Below are 23,054 nucleotides of genomic sequence, written 5' to 3'. Positions count from 1 at the left end.
GGCTAATAGTACATATTTCAATGGGACAGAATGAAACACAAAAAATGAGGATTTTAGCACGTAAGAAAAATCTTTGGGATCAGTCTCCATTGAGGAAGATCATCCACAGCACTTTAATACCTAGGATCAAGTTTTTAACCCAAGAGACAATAGTTTTCCCAATATGAATTCCATATCCAATCTATTATAGTAATGTACTATAGAGTACAGTAGAACCTCAGATTTACAGACACCTCAGGAATGGAGGTTGTTCATAACTCTGAAATGTTGGTAACTGAACAAAACATTATGGTTGTTCTTACAAATGTTTACCACTGAACACTGACTTAATACAACTTTGCAACTTTACTATGCAGAAGAAAAATGCTGCTTTTAACCATCTTAATTTAAATTAAGCACAAAAACAGTTTCCTTACCTTGTCAAATCTTGTCAAGGTAATGCCCCCCTTTTATTAAAAAAGTATTTCGTTTAACACAGTAGTGTACTGTACAGTATTTGCTTTTTTGGGTCTCTGCTGTGTGATTGAGTACTACTGGTTCCAACTGAGGTGTGTGATTGACTGGTCGGTTTCTAACTCTGGTGTTTGTAACTCTGAAGTTCTACTGTATTAATCTTTATTCCTTTCATTCCCAAACAATTAATTTACTCATATATTCAGTCAAGTATACAGTACTTAATGGTTATACAATGTTATGTTTGCCTTGGGTGCTTTCAGTTTCATTTATTTTCAGTCATCATGTTTATATGTTCCACAGTCTGTATATAGGTTGTAAAATGCCACTTTTAGTTTGGCATAAAGCATACTTCTATTTCTTGGAAAATGCTACTACTAGTATAGTTTTATACTTAATACCATATATACACACTGAAGATTGCCTCACAAATACCAGACACAAAAAGAGACCTTTTAACTACAAAAGCAAAAAAGGTTGCCAGTTATATTGAAATTTTCCATGATCTTCCACCAATTTAAAGTACAGTGCAGTTCAAAAGTCACATTAACTATAAAAAGACAAGTTCCATTTCATTTCTCCCTCTTTTTCATTTGACTTAAAAACATAGCCTCTTTCCCTAAAAAGCCTCAAGTCAAAAATAAGATGAATTTATTGCAGAGACAGTGGAGAGCAGTTTAATAGCTGCAATAAATCAATATTCTTTTATGGTAAAACTTTCTAAAATGTAGCATCTTCAAAGAAAAAAGTTCCACTTTTTCAAAAAAAAGTTATGATGTCACCTTTCACCCTCATACTACACTGAACCAACTTTGCTGCTGCACATGAAGTGTTCTGTCCCAACAAACAGTCCCATCTGAAACGTAGCACAAAATATAGAATGCAGTAACGCAGTGTTTTCTAAAATGGATGAGAGTCCCTTTTAGCCCTCATGATGATGGGACCAAAAAAAAAAAAAGAAAGAAACTAACCCTTTATCAGTCACTTTTTGAAAAATGTTACTCTTGAAAGCAGTGGCATTAAATTCTGAGGAGGCAGCTTGTCCCACTTTCTGACTGATAATAAGCACAGTTCTCACAACTATTAGAAGGAAATCAGAGGTTTGCAAGAGTCAGGGAGGAAGAGATGGAAAAAGAATATAGGAATTCCATAAATCCAAAACTGACCTGTGCATCTTCTCTTTTTTCCTCAGCTGCCCATTTAAAGGGGGAAAAAAATCACTAAAGCACCCTATATTTTGGTATTATCACATCACAATCCTGGTTTCCGTTTACACTTTCAGTTTTCCTTATGCAGACACTAAGGCCTTGTCTATACTACAGAGTTTTGTCAACCAAAGTTATGTCGATGATCAAAAAGTGCTATAACAACATTGCTATTGCACAGTCACACTACTCTCCTCCTATCGGCCGAGCACATCCACAATTGGTGCTCTAGTATCAACAGTGAGAGCACTGCACTGTGGGTAGCCATCCCACCATGCTACGTGCCACCTTCTGCAGCTAGAACTTGTGGGATGGTGGAGTGGATCACAGTGCATCATGGGTGCAGGCTCAATGTCCCATGATGCAGTTCTTTCTGTCCCAGAATTCCATGGGCTTCCAACTGCATTTTGCAGCATTTTTCAACGGCCCCCATTTACTGTGCGCCCGCTGTGAAAAGCTGGATCCTGCACTGCTCTCTGCTGTTGTGGTAACTGTCATTAACACATCACGGACGGTCATGCAGGATATCATGAGCTCTCAATCTGAACAGGTATCAGAACTGCCCGACTTGCTGTGTGCTATGGAAAGAAACGACATCAGATTACTTTTGGCATTCGTGGAGCAGCTGAACACAGTGGACCATCACTTTTGGGCTCAGGAAACAAGTCCTGAGTAGTTAGATCGCATGGTTATGCAGGTCTGAGATGATGAGCAGTGGCTGCAGAACTTTCGGATGCAGAAAGCCACCTTCCTTTGGAAGCTCGCCCCAGTCCTGAGGTGCAAGGACACCAAAATGAGAGCAGCCCTCTCAGTAGAGAAGTGCGTGGCAATGGCAGTGTGGAAGCTGGCAACTCCAGACTGGTACCAGTTGGTCTCGAATCAGTTTGGAGTCAGGAAGTTGACCAGTGTTATCGTAAGTGTGCAGAGCCATTAACTGCATCCTGCTTCAAAGGACTGTGACTCTTGGTAATGTGGGTGAAATAGTGGATGGCTTTGTGGAAATGCGATTCCCTAACTGCAGTGGGGCAATAGATGGAACGCATATTCCAATTTTGGCACCAGACCATCTTACGACAGAGTACATCAATAGAAAAGGGTACTTCTCCATGGTATTGCAGGCATTTGTTGATCACCGTGGCCATTTCACTGACATCAACCCAGGGTGGTCCAGGAAGGTGCAGGATGGTCTGTACAGAAAGCTGCAAGCAGGGACTTTCTTTCCAAACCAGAAGATTCCATTTGGGGTGCTGAAATAGTGATCCTGGAGACCTAGTGTACCCTTTACTCCCATGGGTCATGAAGCCTTACATGGGAAACCTGGATATCAGCAAGGAGCCCTTCAACAATAGGCTGAATAGGTACAGAATGACCGTGGAATATGAAATTGGCCAATTAAAAGCATGCTGGCGATTATGGCAGGTTAGATCTAAGTGAGGAAAACATTCCAATGGTCATAGCTGCCTGCTGCACTCTCCATAATATTTATGAGATTAAGGGTGAAAAGTTTGCCCAGGGGTGGAACACTGAGGCAAATCGCTTGGCTGATGATTTTGAGCAGCCTGATAACAGGGCTATTAGAGGGGTACAGCAGGGGGCACTCGAATCAGGGAGGCTTTGAGGCAACATTCTGAGAATGAGAACCAGTACTGTGTATTTCTATACAGCCATGCTTCATTAATTTGAGTTTTGTTTGTTTACCTAACACTTGTGATGATTCCTCAGCAGAATTTGCAGTAAGCAAATGATTAAATTGCATGTATTTGTTTTTGTATCAGCTACAATCACAATTTGTAGGACACAAATAAAGATTTGTTATCTTGCAGAGTGTTTGTTTTTATTAAACACCAATTAGCAAGGCTTGGTGGGAAGGGAGATAGCAGTGCAGGGCATTAGAGGCTCTCATAGCTGTGCGTAAGTCCAGCTATTATTTTGGAAGCTGTCCGAAGGGATGGTGTGAACGGGATACTGAGATGTTCCGGAAAGTTGAAAGGACTGTTTGGGAGGAGTTTAGGGAGGGCCTGGAAAACAGTTCTGTATCGGCCGATGTGTAGAGGGTTCCCCTGAAGGCCACATCTGCAGAAGCACAAGGTACAATACAAAGAAGCATGATTGTTAGTTCATGCACAGCACTGATTCATTACTGTAAAGTTCACCTCTTGTAACATACCAATCACCTTCTCACTGACCCTTAGCAAGCACACATCTGGGTGAACACCCTAAACATGGTGCGTTTGTCTCGGGTGAGTGGGGGATGTTCAAGCTGGGGCAAAGAGTGTTGGTGATGATTCATGCGGATCAGTGCAGATGAGTAGGGACAATATTATAAATTCTGCCACCATTTTCCACACTGCTGAGGTTAAGCAAGGATGCATCTACTGACCCAGTCCATATGCTTCTCGCCTGTGTGCCACTTTGGTCCCTGCATGCCACTTTGGTCCCATTGGCAAGTGGCGCAGGAAGTTTCCTACAATGGGGGAAGGAACAAAGCAGCTCTGCCAAGGAACCTTCATCAGAGGATTGCCGAGTACCTCCAGGAACGTTTTCTAGATATCTCTTTGGAGGATTCACGTGAAATCTTGGTGTGTATCAATATACTGTTCTGCTGGACTGCTTAGCTACGCATGGGAATTTGGAGCCCATTCAAACACAGCTAGTCTTGCACATTTCTATCCATTCACCCACTTCTATACTATATAAAGCAAAAGAAAGCCGTATGTCATATAACTGAACAGCATCAACTCAAAAAGATCACTTACTAGGGATCTCCTCTCCTGCTTCTTGCTTGCCGGAGAAGGACTGCTGGGGGACTGGGTAGACACCTCCAGAGTGGAGAAAAGTTCCTGAATCGCCGCCCCACCAGACAACCCTGCCATGGGCTCCACATTGCCCTCCAACCTCTACCTCCTGATCCACGACTTCGTCCTCGGGGTTAGGTCCACTGTTTGCCATCTCCAGCCCCGCCGAAGTATCCACGGGGCTCTTAATGGTAGAGGTGGGATCATCGCCAAGGATGGTGTCCAGCTCTTTATAGAAGCGGTAGGTCTTCGGCGTAGCAATGGACTGACAGTTTGCCTTCCTTGCCTTCTGGTATGCCTGCCTCAGCTCCTTTACCTCCACTTGGTACTGCACTGTGTCCTATTCTGAGCCCTTATCACACAAGCCACGAGAAATCTGACCGTACGCATCAAAATTCCTATGGCTAGAGAGGAGCTGGGTCTAGACAGCCTCCTCTCCCCATTTTCTCAGCAGATTGAACAACTCTGCAGTAGTCCAAGTGGGAGAACATGTGCTGCGTGGAGCTGCCAAGGTCAGCTGGGAAGATGCAATGTGAGCTCTCCACACCGAGCAAACAGGAAGCAGAACTTCGAAAATTCCCAGGCCTTAAAAGCGGGAGGGACAGATGCTTGTTTACCTGGCTGCAGGGCAGCAGAGTTTGAACTGAAGACCAGAGCAGTCAGGATGAGCATTGTGAGACACCTTCTGGAGGCCATTTAAAGTGACAAAACCAAGAGTGGTGTCTACACTGACTCTTTGTTGATAAAACTCTGCTGCACAAAACTCTATGTGTCTGGATGAGGTGGTTTTATTTTCTTGCCTAAACAAGAGAGTTTTGTTGGCAAAAGTAGCATTGTAGTGTGTACACCTCTACTGTTTTGTCAATAAAAGCTGCCTTTTGTCAACAAAACTATGTAGTGTAGATAAGGCCGAAAAGTATGTTTACACTGCAGTATAAGCCCAGGCTGCAAACACAGGCTCAAGTCTAATCCTCCTTCCATCCACACACAAATCATGCTAAGCCAGGGCTTGTACTTAGGTCCTGAGACCCCATAGGGGAGAGGGGCCGAGCCTCAGTCAAGCTGGGATCCAGGGTTCAAGTCCTATCATTTTGCAGCACAGATGCAGCTCCACTGGACTCGTGCTCTGGGAGTGTACCAAAAGTATAACACAATCCCACAGGCTGACTTTTTTTTGCCCTCTGGACAGTCAAGTTTTCCCATGCTGTACCATGAACAAAGGGCTAGAGTGGCCATATTATTGGGAGGGCATTAGAAAGTTTGGGATATGGATAGTTGGAATTGGGCCCGCATCATGCAGTGTAGATGCTGGACCCCCCAGGTTGGGACCCATGGTTCAACAATTCCTATCCTGGCGTTACAAATAAGTGTAGATGCTCAAGCCCTCAGTTAACAAACCCAGGGTCTCCTAACTCAAGTTCTACAAACCCTGAGCTTACATGGCAATGTAGACATACCCTAAGAGTACAAATGCTGCCTGTACACCATATAGGGCAGGGGTTCTCAAACTGGGGGTCGGGACCCCTCAGGGGGTTGCAAGCTGCCAGCCTCCACCCTCAATCCCACTTTGCCTCCAGCATTTATAATGGTATTAAATATATTTAAAACGTGTTTTTAATTTATGGGGTGGGGGGTCACACTCAGAGGTTTGCTATGTGAAAGGGGTCACCAGCACAAAAGTTTGAGAACCACTGATATAGGGTAAACATTGCAGTTAGAGATCTGTGCTGGCCCATGCCAGCTGACTCGGGCTAAGGGACTTGGGCTAAGGGGCTGTTTAACTGCAGTGTATGTGTTTGGGCTCAGGCTGGAGCCTTGGGCTATAGGACCCTGCATGGAGGGAGGGTCCCGGAGCCTGGGCTCCAGGCCAAACCCATACATCTACAGTGCAATTAAACAGCCTCTTAGCCCAAACCTCTTAGCCCGAGTCAGCTGGCACGGGCCAGCCATGGGTTTTTAATTGCAGTGTAGACATACTCATAGAGATCCACTAAAGCATCAAAATAGGGCTATAGTAGAAGTTCTACATAGACCTGTACTATTCCTCTGCACTGGGGTGAATTTCACTTACAGTGGTTAATGTTTTCAGTCTGGAGAGCTTGAAACAAACATATCAGAACTGAGATGTAATGACAGGCTCTTTTATATTTAGCACAAATACTTCATTTTTTATTTCTGATATTAAATCTTCTGGGATTCTTAGTATCATTCAAGGCCTAAGAACATTCAAATGTCCAGTGTAACATGCCACATACATGCAGGATGTACCTCAACATGCCTGTTTTTCCTCTCTCTCTGACTAGAGCTGACTGAGCAGTAATAAAAAACAAACACAAACAAAATTGTGAGGTGCTTAGAATGATATCTCTCTCTCTCTCTCTCTCTGACTTTTCTCACTAGGCTTGATTATGCAAGCATTCTGGCCCTGGGAAATCAGGCACACTGTCTGAGGATGGTCTGCTTCTACCTTCTACAATTTGACTAAGACCACCAAGGAAGAGTACCAAAAATGTAGGAGTTACTAACTGCCCCCACATTCTAGCTCCTAAATGGAAAACTTTTAAGTCTGCTAAATATATAATCATTCTCATACTTGGAAAACTTAAAATATATACGAAACCATTTCATGTTTTTTCATATTTTTCTTACTATGCTTGGTAATTATGAATAATAACTTGTCTTTTCCCAGCAGATCCTGCAGTGAAGTCCTAATGCTAAATTTAGGACATCATATTAATTTCTATAACAGACTGATGTCCTAAACAAAACACAGAATTAAAACTCCACCGAAGGATCAAGCAGGAGGAAGAAATTGACCACAAAGAAAGCAGCATTCATTACAATATAAATATATTCACTAATAACTAAGGGAACACAGAAAAACTTTGATCAAGTAAATTTCTTTATGTAAAACCTTCTCCCACTCCAATAAGATATGTTGAATAGTATTAAATATAGTACTCCAGGGAAAGTCTTATAACATAAAGATAAAAACAAGCACTTTTCAGATGTTATAGCACTGCTTTAAAAAGGAATTAGTTTTACAATGAATCAGTAGGAAAGAGTATTGCATACTTTTTCAGATAGCTCATTATTGCACAGCCCATTTGCTCTGACTGGGTTCTGGGAAGGGTGTGTGTGGCAAGAGATAATATTTGTGGAAATATATGTATTCTTTTTTTGGTTGATTATATTTTAATTATAGGAAGGAAGAGAGGCTGCTGGATTTCTAGGTATTTATTATAATATTTATATGGTTTGTATTTTTAATTGCTGTCAAAAGTGCTTAGATCAGTGGATAGGAATTTTTGTATTGAGTATATAAATCAAATTCAGTAAACAAAGTTAGGGGAACACTGTCTAGAAAAAGTAATCAAGTAGTACCCATCATCTCCCCTTAAATCTTCAAAGAGGCAGAACAAATCATTTTAGTAAGGTCCACTATTAACTTACACTTGGTGCCCTTACAATATATTTTACACCCACTTTCCACAGGGCATACCTAATTAATCCCCTGAATTAGCTACTAAGATTTTTCCATACCAATTGTCAAGCTAACTGAACTGTAAAGGTTACTTAATAAATTCAAAGTTAACTAGTTTACAGTCCTCAAAATCTTTCCAAACAATAGGCTCTCTGAATTTCATTTCATACATATGTGTTATGATACCATCCTGCTGCCTTTTCATGTTTAAGGGCACTTAAAACAGTATTGACCTTTGACAGTTTTTTATTTAATCTGTATAACAGTAATTACATGTAGAGGATAATCCTGACTAAAAGTATCAGTTTGAAACACATTATGTATTTCACTTCCTATACTGTTTATTTTATTAATTCAAATATGATCTTAGTTTAGGACAACTACTGGTTTCCCCAGGTATGAAAACAAAATTTTTATCCAATTTAATTTTACATTCTGCAATCTTCACATATTGTTCCAAAAAGCTATTTCCCTCTTAAATTCTGGAAATTGGTATGTGCGGAAATTAGTTGATTGGTTGTTTTACTTACCAAAATGGTTACGTGGAACCCAGGTGGAGGTTTCTTTGTGGTCAGAGAGATTTTGTTCTACAGCTGGAGGAAGCCTTTTCCAGTTAGTGAACTCCAGAGTGAAATTAAGGATGTCATCATTCACAGAATAAATCCTACACGATAAAAAAATTACCATATAACATTGTCAACTGTTGTACACACTACCACAAAGATAATCTTGGGGGAGAGGAGGAAACATATTGAAAGATTTATGTTTTTATAACAAGTTCCTGGAAATAGACATCCCAAGCATAACAAAACATCAAAGGGAATTCTAAAATAACTTTGACAGCATAACACTTTACTAAAGCAATTATATCTTCCTCCATTACTTTTAGAATTAAGCTACACTGTAAGAGAAAGTATACACTCTAAAATATATCTGCCTTAGTAATAGGCAGTATTTTTCTCTGCAAGAATTGCTTATTCCACCTCTATCTAGGTTTTTATAAGGTCTCTCAACATCAGGGTGAATAAGTGTCTCACATTATTGCCTAAGTCTTTCCATGACATCTGGAAAAATGTTTAATGGCTTATTTAATTTAAAAAATAATCAAACCAAAACCTAAGGAATTAAAAAAAAAAAGATTTTGAGTTTTATGCACACACTGATTTTAGGGTGATTTATATCTCATTTCTCCAAGAAAATGTGTAAAAAATGGTAAACAATAGCCTTCACAGAATAAGTGGGTTACACAGGCAGTCTAAAGGAGTTATTTTAAAAAAGGGCATTTGAAATGTACTGAAATACAATACTTGCACTTTCACATAATAATTTCTATGCTATATACGTATTCTTCCATTTTCATCTGACTCAACCAATAGTATAAAACAAAATGCTGTGAAACACACAAATGTACTGGGTGATTAAAATTAATAATAAAAAACCTCCTTGTTGTCTATTTTTTCTATTATTTCATTTTTCAGCATTAATATAGTTCATGTATGACCAACAGAGTCATTTTCATGCATTTATTTGAACAATGCACAGGAGTAATGAATCTGATTGCATTGCTTTCTTTAATGCAATGGTGAGTTTGCTTACCACTTTTGATACTCCCACTAAAATTTACTGTTACTGTAGTACACTTACCATTATATTGTACACTTGTACAACCATAAGCCAGTGACAGTTAATAAACCATATGCACAGATGGCATTTACTTTTTATTATTCTGTCATTATTTTCCAGGAGGAAAAAAAATAGCATTGCATTTAAAGTTGCAAAAATATATCAAATCTGTGGATTACATTGTAATAGGCACTTATTTTAACAAGAATGTTTTTAAACAATATAAGTCAAGAAACGTATAAAAGCACTTATAGTTTATCTGACAATATAAAAAATGTTACATATAATAAAAATGGACAACAAGAGTCACAAAAAATTAGGACTTTTATAGTGTTTACTCTTGTAATCATCCACTGCTCTTTATTTGTAAGTACAGTGTAATCACAAATACCATTTATCATGTCAGGCTTAAAATATGTTGCTTTAAAAAATCAATGAATATAACATTTCACTAAATCAAGAAAATCAGTCAAATGATGAAGTTAACATTGTAAGCAGTATGACAAATTCAACTATAATGTCATCACAAAATTTAAAACAAATCAATGTTTAAAACTGAGTGGACATTAAAATTCAACTCCTATACAAATTAAAGATTACATGTAAATGGAATTACTAACAGGATATGCAAAGTTTTGTGAATATACTAAATCAGTGGACTCTGTCTAATCCATTATTTCTATTTCATGTGTTTGTATAGTTTCAAATTATTTTGTTACAAGTCATACATATGGAAGTACAGAGTCAAAGCTTCTACGCTGCATGACAACATGGAAAAAGGGGGGAAAAAAATCGGAATATAAATATACTGACCCCTTTAAATACTAGAATAATTTCTATAATGCCTAATTAAATGTAAAAGCAGTCAATCCAGTTTTTTTTTAAATCGGAAATGTATTAATTCACACTTTGTATAAAACATAAAATTTATGGTACTAAGGCAAAAAAATCAAGTGACAATGACAATCTGTAATTTTACCCACTTCCTTCTCCCCCTGCCACTGAACTGAATGCTAGAGGAATTCCCCCTCCGACACTGTTTAAATTCCCATTTGACCCAGAATTATCTGAGATTTTTCTTATACCATTGTTTTATTGCACATACATACTTTCATTTGATTTGGGGTGGGTAGCGCACCATTTTCACAGGAGGAGGGAAATGATAGGGAAGAAAGACTGTTCAGTGCAAAATGCAGAGCACCCCATTCCCTGGAGTAAATAAAGACCAAGCCTTGCTTTGGCTCTCTTCCCAGACAAGGGGAAAAGTTTTATAACATTGAACCCTGCTCGTGTGTGTGAACTTTTCACTCAAGACATTTGAAATCTCTATCAGTCATGATCCTGAGTTAGATTACTGAATACAGTGCTTAAAATGATTTGAAAAATGTAGAGGGGTCTGTCATCACCTCTACATCTGCCTGTGCCCCTGGTGAATTAATTCTGCCCTACAATCCCCAAATCAATCCTGCTCCCTCAATCTAGCCTCCTCCAGTCCCCATATCAATTCTGCCCCCACCTGTTTTGTCCCCATCACTCCTGCCCCCTCCAGCCTCACATCTGCCCCTCCTGCAGTTCTCCACCCCCCTCTCCCAGGAGGAGGTGTGCAGCATGGTCACCTCTCCCTCTTCCCAGCCTGGGTGTTGCTGGAAGGAAGCGGGGAAAGCAGGGGGAGGGAGCAGAGAAGCTGTCCAATAGCTCGCAGAGGGGCAAGAGAGAAGAGAGGGCAGAGTCACCCTGTGCAGCTGGTCTCTTCCTGCTCCCTACTGTCCTATGAAAACAGTGTGGGCTCCTGACAGAAGGGGGGAGAGCTCGACCTGTTTCCTGCAGCAGCTCTGATTGGCTACTCTTTCTCAGGAGGGGGGCAAAGCAGCAAATCAGAAGATGTTTTCCCCCAGAGATACTAAAATGTGCCACCCACCCTTCAGCAATCTGGCTTGCTGGTTAGAAATTTGATTTCCTGGGTCTGAAACCCATTGTCACCTGGCACACTGTAAGCACTGGTTATGATGTGCTGCTCAGTGAAAGCGTTTGTTAAACTAGGTTAGTCATGAATTTGGAAATCAGTATTTAGTACACAACATCTAAAATACAAGTCAGTATTATCTTTCTTACCACAGTCTGCACAACAGATTCAGTGGATTAAATCCAGCCAACAATAGATATGGTAGCCATTCTTTGTACTGTTCCTGAGCTTTAGCGGCATATTTTGTAAACTCTAGCGAGCATTCCCCAGAAGGCATCGGACAGCCCACCTTCAAGAAGTGCCGAAACCAAGAAAACTTTTTGTGATGCAGGCAGTATCCTAAATTAATCCCGAGTAGGTGGATCCCATGCTTCAGAAGAATAGGAATTAAACCATAAAACCTACAATATCACATAGAAAACAAGACACCTTGTTAAAATAATACTGAAAATACACTGCTAAAGTTACTATAGAATCAGACTAGAGAACCTTTTGTAACAAACCATTTTAGACTATTGCAACAGTGATTGTTTCTAGAAAGCATCACCTTAAAACGTCACTCAAATAATCTGTATTCCCCAAAAGAGATCAGTATTAAAATTTAAAACATTTGCATTTTTGTTCCTGAAAATTTGTTTAAAAAAGAAACTGAATTAAATTACACCTCTACCTCGATATAACATGACCCGATATAACACGAATTCAGATATAACGCGGTAAAGCAGTGCTCCGGGCGGGGGGGGGGGCAGGGCTGCGCACTCTGGCGGATCAAAGCAAGTTCGATATAACGTAGTTTCGCCTCTAATGTGGTAAGATTTTTTGGTTCCCGAGGACAGCGTTATATCGAGGTAGAGGTGTATATCAGCAATAATTTTTAGTTTAAGTAATGTTTGCAAAAGATGCTGATCAATACAGGAGTGGCGGGAGACTGAAAGGAGGCTCCGCCAGCAGAATGTGGATCACCGGCACCAAAGCACAGAGCGGCTCATAAGCATTATGGAGCACCAAGAGGACCATGATTTGAGGACCACAGGTTTGATACAGGAGTTGGTGGGTAAGATTCTGTGGCCTGCGTTGTGCAGGAGGTCAGACTAGATGATCATAATGGTCCCTTCTGACCTTAAAGTCTATGATTCTATGAAATTAAGCCTTCTAATTATCCACAGGACAGCTGAAGCCAAGGAAGCAACAGGTCAAGCTTTCTTATACTTAGAGCCCTGCAAATCTGCAGATATCTGCTTTATATCCCACGGATGTGGATATCGGCGGACCATGTCTGTAGATTGTGGATGGATGTGGTTCCAAATTTTATATCTAGAACCCTTCAAATCTGCAGATATCCATGGATCATGTTTGCGGACCAGAGGCAGATACAAATATTTATCAACGCAAGGCTCTACTCATACTGTCCTGATAGTATGCTTCAAACCAGCTTTGTATGAATTACCTAGATGCAGCAAGGTTGTTCTCCTCTCAATCCCTAGACTCTCTACTGAGACTAACAATTAATAACAGTTTACTGGTGTCATCTCTCCAACACCAAACAAGTACTGAACTGAACTTCACATTTTCACATATTCGTTCACACTTAAATTGGTAACCTAGAAGTGAAAGCCTGTGTCTCTGTTATAAGAAGATAGGATATACACTTCATTACACTTCTCTTTAATATATTAAATTTATTCACTTTTATAGACAATGTACATAACATTTTGATCAAAATGCTCCCCATTTCTGAGAATCCTGGAAATATCCTGATATTCACAGAATCATAGAAGTGTAATGCTGGAAGGGACCTTGAGAGGTCATCTAGTGAGTCCATCCCCTGTGCTGAGGCAGGATTAAGTAGACCTAGACCATACTTGGCAGGTATTTGTCTAGCCTGTTTTTAAAAACCTCCACTGACAGGGATTCCACAACCTCTTTAGGTAACCTGTTCCAATGATTAACTATCCTTATAGTTAAACTGTTTTTCTTAATATCTAACCTGAATCTTCTATACTGAAAACTAGGTTGATTACTTCTCCTACACTCAGTGGACATGGAAATCAACTGATCAGCTTCCACTTTTACATATTTGAAAACTGCGTTCAGGCTCCCCCTCCCTCTCCCTCTCCCGCCTTCTCTTCTCTAGACTAAACATGCCCAATTCTTTCAATCTTTCCTCATAAGTCAAGTTTTCTAAATCTTTTTATCACTTCCGTTGTTCTCCCCTGGAATCTCTCCAATTTATTCATATCTTTCTTAAAATGTGATGCACAAAACTGGATACAATACTCAGCTGAGGCCTCACCAGTGCTGATTAAAGTAGAACAATTATCTCCCACATTTTACATAAGACACTCCTGTTAATACATCACAGATGACATTTGCTGTTTTTACTGCAGCATAACACTGTTGACTCTCATCCAATTTGTCATCTGCTATAACAACCCCCAGATCCTTTTCTGCAGTACTAATACATAGCCAGTTACTACCTATTTTTTATTTGTGCATTTGATTTTTTTTCTTCCTAAGTGCAATACTTTGCCTTTGTCTTTATTGAATTTCATCTTGTTGATTTCAGACCAATTCTCCAATTTATCAAGAGCATTCTGAATTCTAATACTCTCCTCCAAAGTGCTAGCAACTGCTCCGAGCTTGGGGACAGCCTCATATTTTATAAGCATATTCTTCACTCCATCATCCAAGTCGTTAATTACATTTTTGAACAGTACCAGACCCAAGACAAACCCCTGTGGGATCCCACTTGCTATGACCTCCCAGTTTGACAGTGAACCATTAATAATTATTCTTAGTACGGTTTTTCAACCAGTTGTGCACCCACCTTACAGCAATTTCATCTAGACGATATTTCTCTAGTTTGCTTAAGAAATGTCATGCAGGACAGTATCAAAAGCTTTACTGAAGTCCAGATAACTCATATCTACTGCTTCCCACTATCAACTAGGCCAGTTATCCTGTCAAAGAGGGAAATTACGGTAGGTTGGTTTGGCATGATTTATTCTTGACAAATCCTTGCCGGCTATTACTTATCTTATTATCCTCCAGGTTTGAACAAACTGATTGTTCAATAATTTTTTCCAATGTCTTTCTGGGTATTGAAGTTAGAGTAATGCAATCAATCAGTTAGCCTATCAACATTTTTCCTTAAGGTTTATATTTAGCATGATTTGTGTGAGACACTAAGTTAGCTCCCAACTCTATTAGAGCCATTTAAAAAAGATCTTGCTTTTAATTTGAAAATCTGCTGTCCAGATAAGTTTTGTGGGAAGCAATAAAGACAAGGGCAGCTCCAGGCACCAAGGCACCAAGCGCGTGCCTGAGGCGGCAAGCTGTGGGGGCAGCCTGCCGGTCGCCGTGAGGGCGGCAGTCAGGCTGCCTTCGGCGGCATGCCTGTGGGAGGTCTGCCGGTCCTGCGGTTTCAGCGGCAATTCGGCGGCGGGTACGCCGAAGGCGCGGGACCAGCAGACCTCCCGCAGGCATGCCGCTGAATCCATGTTACCAGCAGACCTCCCGCAGGCATGCCGCTGAAAGCCGCCTGACTGCCATGCTTGGGGCGGCAAAATACATAGAGCCACCCCTGAATAAAGAAAACAGTTGTATTAGAATGCTGAAATGCTGTCACCCAAGATCTCACAACTAAGAGCCATTTTTTTCTATACTGGATTTTAATCAAGACTTTGCAGGCTAAAAGATCTGTGCAAATATTCACAAGGTAGCTAAATCCAAATAGTCTATTCCTCTTACATAGCTATTTAGATTCCTTTGATTCATTTAAAAGATAAAAAAGTAAGGTGAAAATCATTAGTTTTTCTTTGCCTTCATTGCAATTATCAGCAAGACATATTTTAACATTTGTGTGATTAGTCTTTATTAATGATATTGTGATAGTGAATGATGATATAACCAAGCATTTGTGTGTTGGTTGCACATGTGGCCTTTAGTTAATAATTTGATTACAGAATGTTGCTTCTATGAGGCAGTTTGGAATTTAATCCTCTGCTGCCTGTCTCATTTGTAGCAACATTTTTGAGCACCATTAGCAGGGCTGATTCATTTTCTAAAAACTATGTTTATTATACACTAAGAACAGGACAGGACAGAACAGTGAAATGATGCTCATTGATTTTTAAAGACATGGTCTAAGAGGTATGCAGTGAAATTTAATACAATAAACCCTAGGCATTTCTTCACTGCAAACCTTATACATAATTTATAGGAGACATGGCAGAGCACACTCTGGCTATTATCCAGATGTATGATTTCACATGCGCAGTTCAGGATCTGCATGAGTTCTTGCCTCAAGCAATTCAAAATCATTTGCAGCCTGACCAGAGAAATATTAGCTATAATAGGCACAGTCATAGGGACATGCTTTCACTGTTTAAAAAAAAATTATGTCCTTGCTGATTTCCTCCCTTGAAATATGCCCTTTTAGCTGAAGCGGAATAAATTTAAGCCAAATGTTGCTGCAGCATTTTCACTCAGGAAAATTACTAAACTGGCAGGTTATTTATTAAAAATCTGTACTGCTTCTAGATACATGGCACATATCTTGTGAAGCAATTTTACAATATGTTTAGAGAGGTTTTTTTAAGTTTACTATCCTGTTGAAGAACGTATGTAACACTCAAGAATACTGATGATGAGAGAAATGCATGCATATTATAACTTTCACATATATTATACACACACTATATGCTTAACGTCATGAAAATTTTAATATTTGAGCATAATTTAGCTAAACATCAGTCTGTACAGGATGCATACTCCAATACCACTATCAAACTGTCAGGGATAACAAATTCTAACATTACTGAAAGCTTCACCATAGAACACTTTTGCCAGTTCCCTACCTATCAAAGGTTACAACCACTGCAGGACCAACATCCTATACAATAAGAGAACTTCGCAGGTAATCACCAAATTACCTCTTTCAGAATATGAGACAACAAATGTGTCTTCTGTAGTGTGGATACAGCTCATCTGATACTAGGAATCAGGAAATGATCATAGATAGCCATGTACTTTATACCCTAGTAATTTAGCAACTGAATAAACTGTACAAATAATTTGATTAATTTGATTTTGTCTTGCTTTAAATATCTTGTACATGGTACTTCATGAATGATCAAAATCACATTCAGTCTTCATCATTATCTTTGCCTTAAAAAAATAACCAAAGGCGAAATAGCTCCATGGTAACTTTGGAATCAGCACTCAAGGAAGCAACACCTTCCCTTAGCAAATGACAACAGCAGTAAATTAAAAAGAAACGTTTAGAAGCGGCTTAAAAAACAAAGGGGACTTTTCCTTAAGGGTCTGTATTTGAATTTGATTTGGGTAGATTGCTACATTTTGTTCATGCTGCTTTATGTGGAAAAAAAGGAGTTGCAATGTCATATTATAAAGGGACCTTACAACATATAATATATACAGCAGATTATGAAAAACTAACATTTAAAAATAAGGGGAATGTGGAAGGAGAAAAGAGGACTGGTTGGAAAAAGCAATAAGAGAAAAACAGAGGAAAGAAGGAAGCAAAGTAAGAGACAAAGAAGGAAGAAAGGAAAGGTAGACAAGAAAAAAAATCTCAAGGGGCACAATCATGACCCTAGTAACATGTCCATTCAGAGGAGCAAGGAGGTGTAAAGTGTCCATTTTCTCTCCTGCATGATCTATCTGTATTGCCATAGCAGCAAGAGTGGGCAGAACTTTTGACTTCATCTGCCCAATGCTCTAGCCAGCACAGCTGAACCAACATAGAAGGGGAAGTACCAGTAATCTGTGTCATTTATAGGGTTGGCATAAATTACTTCCCACTCAGATCAAGTGGGGAATGGGAGATCAGATTGTGACTCAGAGTCACAATTTGGTTCCTGGTTTGTTCCTGGAGCAGCACAACTATGTGCTGCCCCTTATTCGGGATTTGTGGCAAAGCCACAATACAGCCCTAACTGAAAAATAAAATAAAGGAAATACAAACTGAAAGGGATGGCAAAAAAAAATAGACAAATAAACAAAACAACCTTAGGGGAAAGCTGAGGCAAGGAAGGAAAGAGGTTCTGGCACATGAAACACACTTTCTCCACAGAACACCAATTATACTGACCAGGTTTTAATTTCCCCCAACTGCTAATCAGACAAGATGGTTTCACAGGAGACAGTCTTCAAATTTGCTATATGGAATTAGAAGGGTTTTTAAAATTCAGACACGGACCCTTAGAAGATTCTCTATGTGCTCAAAAAATTCAAAGTAATTAATGTGATCAAGTCAGGGTGGAGCGATTTAAATCAAGCCAATTTAAATCCATGGGTTTTTTAAATTAAGTAATCTAAATCGTAATTTAAACTATGTGAGGCTTTGTAAAACTATTTTGAAAATCTGTGCTATTGCAACTTTAGATTAAAATTTATAAGGAACAAAATTCCTGTATTCCCAACCCCCGAAACATGTCAATACTGGTATGGTATCTCATTTGAATTTTACAAAACTGCCACAGATGAAAAAAAAATTAAATTTAGGTCCTGATCCTGCAAACACTTCAACAGGCACATAACTTTACTCACATGAACCATTGCACCGACTTATATGGGACTACTCATCTGCTTCTAGTTATGCATATACATAAGTGTCTGCAGCACCAGAGGCTAACATTGCATCAGAAAAAAATGAAGTTATTTAAACTTGCAATACATTAATGAAGTTTTTATGAATTATTTTTATACACACAGTCTAATATTTTCAAACATAGAAGCCTAAAAATAAGGCTCCTCCACCAATATTTACTCCTGGGAGAATTGTGCATCACTGCACGCACACACATAATTCATGTGCTGCACATATTTTTTTTTTCCTGCTGAAAAAATTTCTGCCGGAAATTTGCTGCAGTTACACCTTTTGCCCTATCAGGACAGGGCAAGAAATCAGAATGAGGAGATGAAAGCACTGAATGCACAAAATGAAGACAGCACCAAAAAGTGGTGCTATCTGGATCAACTAAGTGATGCATTTTTTAAAATTAGAGATAAGCCAAATTCTTTGCTCCCATTACTTCCTTGACTTCAGTGGCACTATGCCAGGAAATAATTTAACCCTGTGTTCAAGAGTCATTCTTCTGTTAGAATGTGATTTTTAAGTACCGGTAGATCTAATTTAATAGCCTAAACAATTTCCCTTTAAAAAAAGCACATTAGCCACACAACATTACTATGCATAATATTGCTGTGATATACAGTACATAAAAAACAAGTTAAATTGCATTCTGTCAAAGTATTAAATTAATAATAAATGTAGTTATTGCAAAAATAATTTGCACGTGTATATCAAATATTATTCTCCAATATGTGCAAGTACTGAATATCTCTATCATTCTAATGCCTAGTCCAATATCAGATCCATTAAGATATCTGTATTTAGTATCCCAATTTAAATCTATCATACCTATATACCTTTTGGAAAACGTAGCTCACAATAACATGTGAAGCTCAGAGTTCGCAGGAAGTGACTTGGGGGCTAATCCTGCACCATTATTTTCACTGGTATCTAGATTTGGTTCAGAGTGTAATGCATTTTCTCTAAGGACAAGTTTTGGGAGGAGGGAATAATAGACACAGAATAATGAGATAATTATCATGTTGATTTTATTGTTCAAAGGTCCCACAAACCCAACTATATACAGAATTAGGTGGAAGAAGAGATTTACCAATTTCATTAATAAAATCAATAACTACAAAATAGTGAACTGAAGGGAAGAAGGGAGTCCTGCCTCATGAATATACTTTCAATATCAAGTAAATTAAGTTAAAATGTGAATAACAGTAGTTACATTTTACAATTTTCCTCTGTTGTATCAAACAACCATTTGTTGAGCATCAACAGCATGTGTCATACACACTGTACAGAACAAATGGGACACAGTGATCATGATCTCAAGGGATTTATAATCTACGGTAAGTATAAATTCTTTGGTAGTCCACAACACCTATAACATACGGAAGCTCTGCTTTCAGGGTATGGGACAGTCTTGTCCTAGGAACAATGAGATTTGGAGGGGGAGGGGGCACTTGTCTAAAACAATTTTATGTTGCTTTGTTTTTACACAAAAGACTGGCATACAGAGAAAGTAAAATAGTATTTTCCAATAACTCAATCTTACTGAAAAGAATCTAGCTAATTAAGAATCTGTTTGATTCAATTACAGCATCATGTCAAGTTCCCAGAAGACCGAGATGGTTGATAAGGCCTTTTGAAAGCCAGGAAACTAGACTGCAATTATGTTCTACAAGACTCCTTTTCAAAGAACAGAGCTTCCCAAAGGAGATTTTAGCAAGGTTCTTTAGCTCATGTATGTGACCCAGAACTAGTGCACTATAGAGGTACTTAAGGTTTACTCTGTAGTCTCAAGAATTGAGAAGGGGAAAAAATGTATATATTTTAAAAAGTAAGCCTGAGATAAATAGCAGTATAGTTAACCTGTGACAAATGAAAAAACACTAGAGATATACCATACATACTTCTTTTGGAAAACCATGCACATAGGTGATATGCAGCCAAAGATTAGGCACTTCTGGGCATCTGGGTTGTAGCCTTCTTTAAGTAACATTTCCAAGCACTCTTCGTTACCACCATAAACTGCTGAATAGACAGGGCTCACTTTGTCTTTTCCTGTGTCACAGGTCCGATCAGTAACTGGTATTAGCAATCCCAATATGCTGTAACATATAAAACTATGTTTATTGCGGAGTCTTTTCACATATATGAAAAAATTAGATATTATTTTTCCTGGCTATTTTTCCCATGGACATTATTGTTTAAAACAAAATCACACATGAAACGTAATCACATCCTTTTAATTAAATAAATATGTAAAAAAAGAACATTCATAATAGCAGACATTTTGACATAAAAAACTTCTAACGTGCTTAAGCATATGGAACTGTTAGTATCATCAATGCAAAACTATCTGCAAATTTAAACTGAAATAATCTTCTAAATCTTTTATGATTTGTTATTCAAAATTAGCTGGAATTGATGTACTTGTAAAATCTCAGATTCTAATTCGTTTTAGTCAGAGATTGGTTTACACTGATACAGAGATATGTTTGTTCTGCAAAGTTTGGATCTAGACTTTTACAAAGTAGTAGGAATGGGTGTTCAGATCTGGGGGTTTGGTTTAACAAACTGTAGACAAAGGGGATGTCTTCTCTGTTAGAACTCAGCCTCAGTGTTGGAAGTGGTGGGAGAATTTGGTGTCACACCCTGTACTTTGGACCCATATCCTTCCTGATTAATGAAGATCAGTAAGGAAGTAGTGGGTCCTTTGCAGATGGAAATTGTCAAAGCTTCTCTTAGAGAAACCAGCCTGCTTGTTGCTTTGAAGGAAGTATTAACACAGCCTTTGCTCAAGGAGCCATGCCTTGACAATCTTGCCAATTCACCTTCCATTTTTGAGTAAGACAGTAGTTGTGGCAAGACATCTCTCACACTATCTAGATTCCTCTGAAACATCTTTTCCCTTATCAGTTTGAACACAGAAACTTCACTGGTCATGTTGGTCAATGACCTCCTCCTGGTAATGGATGAAGATCAAGCCCCCATACAGGTATTATTACATTCCACTGATTGTGAAATGCTGTTGACTCATCTGCAAACAGTGGTGGGAGAGGAGAGTTCTGCTCTTCTGTAGCTTTGTTTTCTTTTGCCTAGGTTGCACCACATAATTATGGGCACTTCCTCCTCTTCCCAAAGGGTTCTCAAGTGCGGGTTATTGCAGGATGTCATGCTGACATCTCTCCTCCCCACCCAAACCAGATGTATATGGGTGTGCAGTATTTTCAGTATACTGATGACAACCAAATGTATGTGCCTATCTCAGTGGTTTTCAAACTTTTTGTGTTGGTGACCTCTTTTACACAGCAAGCGTCTGAGTGTGACCTCCCCCTTTACTTTAAAAACTGGGGGTTGATTTAATTTAATGGGGGCTGGGAGCTGTCAGCCCCATGAAGCTGATAGCTCATGACCGTCATGTACCCACTCTGAGGGGTCATGACCCCATTTGAGAACCCCTCATCTATGACACCCCAGACAATGAGGTTTCCTCAGCCAATGCTTTCTTGAGGTTGGAGAATGGATGAGAGTGAGCTGGCTGAAGCTCAGTCCAAACAAGGCTCAGGTGATGGTGGCTTGGATGAAGCCGCTGGAGGACATGGCAGAGGCAACATTAGCCACTGGGGGTTTCTGCCACTGGTCACCAGAGCATGACACTTGAAGCTGTTAGATGCCCCACAGAAACTGTTAGACAGCTATAACCAGGCTGGCTAGGAAGTTACATCCTTTATTTCACAAATGAACCTTGTCACTGTTTTCCATGCTTCCCCCACCCCCCAAGATGCACTCTACATGGGTCTACACCTTAAAATCATTCACAGACTGAAGCTGGTGCAGAGTGCAGCAGCTCATTTAGTGAGTGGGGCATCTCTGTGGAAACATGTGGCACCGGTGCTCCAGGAACTGTGCTGGCTCTTCAGGTGGAGTTTAAGGTGTTGATCATGAGCTATAGAGCCTTAAATGGTCTGGAATGTGAGAATGTGATATACAGCCAAAACTGCGCTCAGTGGAGCCACTCTAGCTGGATCCCCCATTTATAAAAGAGATGGAGGCTATTGGCAGAGGGATCTCTGCGAGAACCTAGAGGTCTGAAACTTGCTTGGCCCCCACCCCCTGCTGTGAAATACCTCAAATTTCATTACCTACTCTACTGCAAAAGCCAATTTTTTTTAATTATTTTGTTTTGCTGTTTGGGGGGAGGGGGTGGAGCTATGTTCTTGGATGGATTAAATGGACTGTTCTGCTGCTTTGATTTACTGGCTCATTTAGTTATTCATTATTTGTATAGGATTATTTTTGCTGCTGTATGATTATCATTTAAAACTGTATTTCTAATTAAGGGCTCCTAAAGAGTTTTGGACAAGAATACTTTATCATTATTTACACCTAAAACATAAAATAAACAAAACAGTAATATGCTTATCAGGTGAGCAGATGTCTAATCATGCAGCCCCTCTCTCTGTGGGACATCCACTGACTTAAATGGGAGTTGGATCAGACTCCAATGCAAAATGTCTGCTTACTTCAATGAGAGTTCCACATGGACAAGAGCTGCAGGGTCAGGCTTTGAAACTGTAATGTGAAGAGAATAAGAAATTCTAAACTGAAAAACAGAGTCCGTAACTCATTATTTCCCTTCCATTTATAGCTGAAAATTCTTATTCTTGATTACCATTTAGTGAGCAGAATTGTTTATTAGATTTTTATATCACCTACTTGCTATGGCCCATTTGGGCTGCTGCATGAATAGGCAACTGCCATTCCTCCTCATTACAGTAGAGATTTGGATTGGCCCCTTTTGATAACAATAGGTCCACACACTCGGCATGGCCTTCCTGTGCAGCAATGAATAATGGAGTGGCTTTGTCCTTGGCTTGACAATTGACATTTGCACCTAACACAGAATAAAGCATATAAT

The 23,054-nt window shown here is 39.4% G+C and overlaps 1 protein-coding gene across 4 annotated transcripts in view; it reads right to left on the bottom strand.

Moving 5' to 3' along the window:
• The window catches only part of ASB3 (ankyrin repeat and SOCS box containing 3), a 116,470-nt gene that overhangs the window by 7,356 nt on the left and 86,060 nt on the right, over positions 1-23,054 (bottom strand). For 3 of the 4 annotated variants that reach the window (XM_045009119.1, XM_045009118.1, XM_045009121.1), the window contains 4 exons: positions 22,853-23,030; positions 20,044-20,241; positions 11,673-11,924; positions 8,468-8,601 (listed from right to left, as the gene is read on the bottom strand). In XM_045009119.1, coding sequence (XP_044865054.1) covers positions 8,468-8,601; positions 11,673-11,924; positions 20,044-20,241; positions 22,853-23,030 — 762 coding nt within the window. The remainder of the gene's footprint in view (positions 1-8,467; positions 8,602-11,672; positions 11,925-20,043; positions 20,242-22,852; positions 23,031-23,054) is intronic. The other variant, XM_045009122.1, reaches the window with a different exon arrangement.

This window comes from Mauremys mutica, chromosome 3 (genome assembly GCF_020497125.1).
Source record: "Mauremys mutica isolate MM-2020 ecotype Southern chromosome 3, ASM2049712v1, whole genome shotgun sequence".
Classification (NCBI taxonomy): domain Eukaryota; kingdom Metazoa; phylum Chordata; order Testudines; family Geoemydidae; genus Mauremys; species Mauremys mutica.
This window is presented reverse-complemented; position numbering and strand designations above follow the sequence as displayed.